Source organism: Arachis stenosperma, chromosome 9 (assembly GCF_014773155.1).
Source record: "Arachis stenosperma cultivar V10309 chromosome 9, arast.V10309.gnm1.PFL2, whole genome shotgun sequence".
NCBI lineage: Eukaryota > Viridiplantae > Streptophyta > Magnoliopsida > Fabales > Fabaceae > Arachis > Arachis stenosperma.
The window spans coordinates 164,202,343-164,209,041 of record NC_080385.1 but is presented as its reverse complement, the minus strand read 5'-3'; the positions used below and the strand labels follow the sequence as shown (position 1 = coordinate 164,209,041).

At 32.4% G+C, this 6,699-nt stretch overlaps 1 protein-coding gene across 1 annotated transcript; it reads right to left on the bottom strand.

Annotated features, from left to right (window-relative positions):
• Nucleotides 1-718: 718 nt before the first annotated feature.
• LOC130950411 (transcription factor DICHOTOMA-like) lies at nt 719-4,091 on the bottom strand. Its single transcript, XM_057878898.1, has 2 exons — nt 3,946-4,091; nt 719-1,361 (listed from the first exon to the last, which is right to left on the bottom strand). Exons 1-2 carry the CDS (start codon nt 4,089-4,091, stop codon nt 719-721), a joined length of 789 nt encoding a protein of 262 aa, XP_057734881.1.
• Nucleotides 4,092-6,699: the final 2,608 nt, after the last annotated feature.

Below are 6,699 nucleotides of genomic sequence, written 5' to 3'. Positions count from 1 at the left end.
AGATTTGATTTTGAGCATGGATTTTTTAGTAAAAACGAAAAATAAAGAAAATTCTCGTATATAGTATAGTTTGGCCCGTATGATTTGATTGGTGCAAAATTATTCAAAAACAGTAGGTTATCATTGATACTTCAAATAGTAAATAATTGTAGGTGTTTACTATTATATGATGATAAATTTATACGTATCAATACGTTTAAAATATGAACAAATAATAATAAGTCACGTGAAATTTATTTTTTACGTTAATATTTAATTTTTATTTTTTTAAATATATATTATATCACCATTTTTATTAATACATTTATTTAATTAAATAAAAATAAAAAAAAATATTTTTTATTTAATTTTATAAAAATCTTAAACATCTTTCTTTTATTTGATTAGACAAAAATATCCTTTTAAATTAACGAAATTTTAGAATTCAATTAATCATAATTTTATAATTTCAAATAATTTAAACAACAAAACAAAACAAAAACATATTAAAAAAACAAAAAATCAAAATTTATTAATCTTCTCCAATTTCTCTAATCATTCTTGCCCCCTCTAAATAAAATATATCAAAGAAACAAAAAATGGACCGTTCTTCATCTTCTCCAATTACCCAAATAAAGCAGTGAAAGTCCCAAACCAGCCAAAACACTAGGTTCTTTGCCGTTGCCGTCCCAAACAATGTTTCTTCTTCTTCGGCTGATTTAAATTAAATATTTGCGGATTATAAAGACCAAACTAACCCTTGTTGTTGGTGGCGGTGGTGGTTGTTTCTAGAAAGCACTTCAAAGTCATCTTCGTTGCAGTCAGAGGACGAGGCGAAACTCTTGTTATTGGCACCGGCTTCGGCTTCGGCTTCGGCTTCGGCTTCGTCACTGACGCTGTGGTTCTTGCTCCTGGCAAGCTCCTTAATGGCTTTCTTGGACTTGGTGAAGAGCCAGTCGAGCATGTTGTTGGCCTTATCAAACCCTAGCATGTCTTGGAAATCAAAGAACTTGCGCGCGATCTCGATCGACAGCCTCACCCTTCGATCCCTCAGCTCCTGAGCGGTGTAAATCTTGCTGTGCCTATCTTTCTTCGCCGCTGCCAGTTTCTTCGCGAGCAAACTGGATATGCCGAAGTGATGATGACCACCTCCGCCACCGACACCGCCACCGTTGAGGTCCTGTTGTTTGGGCATTGATGAAGATGCAACAAGATTAGTAGTGTTATCTACAACTGTTGTCAAATTGGTTAGTGCTTCAGGGATTGGAATGTAAGGAACGCAGAGCGATGGATCATGAAGGAGATTATTGTTGTTGTTGTTGTTAGTGGCGGTTGTTGCAGAAGAAGAAGAAGCATTGTTTGGGATGGCAACGGCGAAGAACCTAGGTTTTGGTTTGGGATTTTTACTGATTTGCTTCAGAGGGGTAATTGGAGAAGATGAATAACGATTGATTTTTTGTTTCTTTGATATATTTTGCTTAGAGGGAGCACGAATGATTAGAGAAATTGGAGAAGATGAAGAAATTTCGATTTTTTATTTTTTTAATATGTTTTTAGTTTGTTATTTAAATTATTTGAAATTATAAAATTAGGATTAATTGAATTCTAAAATTTCGTTAATTTAAAAGAATATTTTTGTCTAATCAAATAAAAGAAGGATGTTTAAGACTTTTTATGAAATTAAATAAAAAATATTTTTTTATTTTTATTTAATTAAAATAGTGTATTAATAAAAGTGGTGATATAATATATATTTAGAAAAACAAAAATTAAATGTTGATGTGGAAAATAAATTTCACATAAATTGTTATTATTTATCCATATTTTAAAAGTATCGGTACGTATGAATTTATCATCGTACTGTAGTAAACACCATAATTGTATACAGCTTACATCAACCAAATGATACGTGTAGAAAATACAATTTTTTTTGGGTGAGTAGAATAAGTGCATTATTTATGTGACATAGTTAATAATTGATTTAGATACATATAATAAATAAGTAGTGCATTTCAATGGTCGTTGTATGTTTTCCAATTAGTTGGGATTTTCTCTCCAACCAGCAGCCCCCACAACTAAATTTAGGAAAAAGAATTAAAACTCTTGCAAGAAAATTTTGGACACTGAAACCAGACACCTGTTGTGGTAGCTAAATGTCAATTATTATTGGATCATCAACCCACCCAAGATATCTACACTAGCAATCAGAATAATATTGTACATCTAATAATTGTTTGAAAACCCCTCGCCAGCTTCTATTTAATGATGTTAACATATTAACAGTCTTCAAATTTGGCAGAAAATAGAGAAAAGAAAACTATTATATGTGTGTGTATATGGCATGTCTGTCACATATCTATTAGCTTAGCTTCTTCCCACCACACACATTCAAGATGGGGATTTATATATCATCATACCTTAATGCTAGGCTCATCTGTAAGGTATATATACTTTGTAAAAAGGTCAAGCAAAAAATTATATGGATAAATTTTATATAGGAAACTTATTATTCACAAATTCTGCCATTTCATTTTCTATTACTAGTCCCATGTATTCTAAGAATATGATTTTAGAGGGAATATAGGTTTGAGATACTCGCCATTTCTTGTATTAATTTTTGAGTAAATTAGACTTATTTAATTCTAATATTTTTATGTAAATAACATATTGTTTTAGCATCAAAGGTTAAGATTAATGATATTGTATATATAAAGTATTTTAATGGAGATAGGATTAGGATTGTCAAATAGGTCAGTCCAACTCATTTAGATTTGACTTTTTAAGTTTGTGGATTATACGACCTGGTCTGATTAAATTCACTTTATTTTCATACCATAATTTTTTAATTTGAATTGCTTATGGCTAATCTAATGGATTAAACAAGATGACCCGTTTACTTTTTAAGTTTTTTAGAGGAATATTTTGGTTAAAAAATACTTTTGGGTCAAAAATCTCAAATAAATAGAATTTTTCTAGTGCTAATCTTTTTTTAGAGAAATGCAAAAAAAAAAAATTAAATGAATTGTCCGTTTAGCCAAAATTTAAACGGATCTAATTTTAGAGACAAAAAATTATCCGTTTAAACGGATAAAAGAACTAACTTATAAATTTAGTCCATTTTAACAGTTATAGATAGAACTATCAATAGAATCAATCCATGAGACATGGCCATCACCTTACGGGTTAAGATAAAAAAAATGACATTAAAAGGTCACTTTTTAAAATTTCTATTTGATCAAAATTTTATAGGCTCGACTCTTCTCTTAATTTTTTCTTTTATTATTATTTTTTTTAACTTTGGCCCCTGTTTTAGTCATATCAATCCAATAATTTTTTAAAAATTATCCTATTTTTATATTATATCCTACATCATTTAGAGTTGGCCACAAATCGATAAGTTAAGTTCTTTAGGTAGCAAGCAGCTGGTTAAATGATTATCGGTTCACAGATAACCAGGGTTAGGTGCCGGGTTGACCAATGGGATTGCTCGGTCACACAACAGTTGGCAATCAGTTTGTTACGCGACAGTCAACCGATTGTCAGACAGAGGTGGCCAAGAGCCATGGGATCAACCATCGGCAGAGGGTTGATCGATTGAAGGTCGATTAGACAAGATCGATCAGACGACCATCGGTTAGTGATCGTCGGCTTGCCGTGGTAGGTCGGGATAGTAAGCCATGGTTGATTGATTGATAGGATAATGTCCACAAGTCAATCGACTGTTGGCTGGTGATTGATTACACTTGGGGGGGTTTAGCTGTGGTTGGCTGGGACTTTTAAATAATTTGAAAAAAAAATCATTTTTACTCACGAATATCTTGAATGCTGACCAAACTACCCATAAAAAATGAAATTGAACTTATATCTATGAAAGATGAGATTTTTGTGACGAAAATCTGTAAATTTTTTTACTTTTAATAAAAGTTGACCAAAATCTATAAATTATCCCTGCCATTTATCCTCGACCTCTTAACACCACCATTGTCAACACCAACGTCCACAACCCCAACCATGTCACTGTGCTTCCTCAAACCCTTCCTGACAAAACCTAAATCCACCACCATAATATGTAGTGTCACCATAGAAACACCTTTATCTACCACCACTACCATCACGTCGCCAACTCCAAGCTGAAGGCCTTCACCACCACCTTAGGCTTCTCGTCCATCCTTCTCTCTAGTCCTCTTCTCGCCATCGCCATTGACATCTCTAGCCTCATCCTCGGAAGGAACCAAAGCAATTCGCGAACCGGTAAAAGCATTCCATCAAGAAGCTTGATTCATCGCTGAAGAACGGTGCACCCGATAGCACTCTGATGTTAGCGAAAAGGCAACGATCGAAAAGACGGGCTTTCACATATGATAGTGAAAGAATATCAAAAGCACCTGCAGCTCGAACGCGATACGTACTAAAAAGCTATTCGATTTCACCTTCGTCATGGTTTGTACATTGAGTTGCACCTTGGTGCTTGTGATATTCAATGGGAGTGCACGCAGGCCAAGCAAGAGTCGCTGCGAATTTTTGTTACAAATTTTAAATTTTTTCAAATTTTGTTTAAAGTTAGAACTAGATTTTTCAATTCCAAATCAATCAAGTTTAAGTTGATTATGTTTCGAGAGCAGTGTTGGTGGTAGTGATGATGTTACAAGTGGTTAATATAGTGGGGATAGAGATGGAGAATTATGAAAATTTGGAGTTTGGATAAAAAAACGATAATGGTGGTCGAGGTTGAAGGGTTGGATATTTTTGACATAAAAATCTTATCTTTTATGAGTATAAGTTTAGTTTTATTTTTTTTTGAATAATTTTGTCAGCGTTAAGAACATTCATAGGTAAAATGATTGTTTTTTCAATAATTCAAGACTATTTGCAAGTTAACAAGCATCTTTTAGAAGATGGGGAAGCAATGAGTTAGGCTATAAATATGGAGCAACTCTAGGGTCTAAGACCAAATTGACAAGGAAAAAAAATTTCTAAAATAAGGTTATTTATAAATAAAAAAATGGATGATCAAATTATTTTTGTAATTGAATTCAACTAAGTCTTTTTTTTCTTTTTCTAATAAGCTATGGGACTAGCTTAGCTGAATTTAGATACTAAAATAACTTGACCATGTAATATCATCATTTGTAAATTAATACAGCGAAAAATTCATCACCATTAAATTTGTAATTTTTATTATGTGTGAGTCTCATTATTTTGATTTAATAGTGATTAGATCTCATATTTTTTATTTTATTAATTTTTTTATTTAAAAAAAATGATCTCAAATTAATATTTTTAAATAGAGAGATAATATTGAATCATTTAAAATGTTTTGAAATAAAAATATAATATTTTAAATATTAGAGACAAAGCTAAAATTTAACCTGAAAATTATGACACAAATGTTAAATATACATATCTATGCATACTAGATAACTTATTACATAAAGTAATGATATTTTCTTTTTAAAAATCTATATCTATAGTTTGATTAATATTTAAGTCTTGTGATTATAATATAAAAAGTAAAAATTTTTTATTTATTTTTTGTTGAGGTTAATTATTTTTAAATATGTTACGGACCTGATCTCTCAACCATTGAGGCTCAACAAGGATCCGGCCTTTGGGCCAAATCATTTCCTTTGATCCAATCACCAGGACCTTTCGGTCCGCCGAAAATCATTCCACAAATTATGTTTGGATACGAAATCGTATCTTCTCATATAAAGATGATCTCAAAATCACAACACGATCCATATAAGGGAATTTTTGGACTCCCCATAGGTATGACACAAAAAATTCTAAGCCTTAACCCTCTAAGATTCATTTATACTTGGGCGATGTCTTTGCAGGTTCCACACCACCGTTTGCACAAAGACCTAGAACCAGGAGGCACAACAACCTTGCGAGGTCACGGATCCATTGTTCTAGGTTAGTCATGAACATTAGCGCCATTTATGGGAATATGCTGACACATAGCTTCCGGGCCGGTGGGCAACCAATGACTAAGGAAGAACTCCTCATGTCTCCTCTTTCTCGATCTTCTTCTCATCCTCAAGGATGTTCTACTCCCAAAGCTACTCCAAATCGGTCATCCAAAAGTTTACTGTCGTCCTATTCTTTACTCTGTAAAAGAATCTGAGAACTTTGACCCAGTAGGTTTCAAATCTCACTTTGGTAACCTCCTTCATTCTCATTTTGATCTATTCTATTTTTCTTCTAATATAAACTTCAAATTTCATAAGGTTGTGGTATCTAATCGCCCTTTATATTCAACATATTTGGCTGATTTAGATACACTGGCTGAAAAAGGTTTGACCTTTATTGAAAATATTATTTACCTTAATTGAAAAAATTTGTTTAAAATTCGAAAATCAGTATATCCTAAGTTAGTTCGCCAGTTCTATGCTAATATGTACTACCATAAAGAATCTGTTCGATCATATATTAAGGGCCGTGAAATTTTCTTAAAACAAAGAATCAATCGGTGAAATCCTAGATTACTATGACATAGGTGTAAATTCTTACACCTCTGAAAAATAGGATGCTAATATGGACATTTCACATAAAGATGTTTTAGCCAACATATGTGAAAATATTTCACTTATGGATGGTGTCACTCCAAATAATCGGTCTTTAGGTGCTATTAAAGCCCAGTTGCATCGTATCATCAACCATATTCTCTTGTCTCAGATTGGTTCATATCAAAGAGTTACTCTTTGCGACACCTTGGTC

What these genes read in the sequence shown, in the direction of transcription:
- LOC130950411 (XM_057878898.1), bottom strand. Translation starts at nt 4,091, where the DNA reads ATGGTAGTGGTGGTAGATAAAGGTGTTTCTATGGTGACACTACATATT. An exon ending in GACAATGGTGGTGTTAAGAG is followed by an intron (nt 1,362 to 3,945) that starts GTCGAGGATAAA and finishes ACCAAAACCTAG; the next exon opens with GTTCTTCGCCGTTGCCATCC.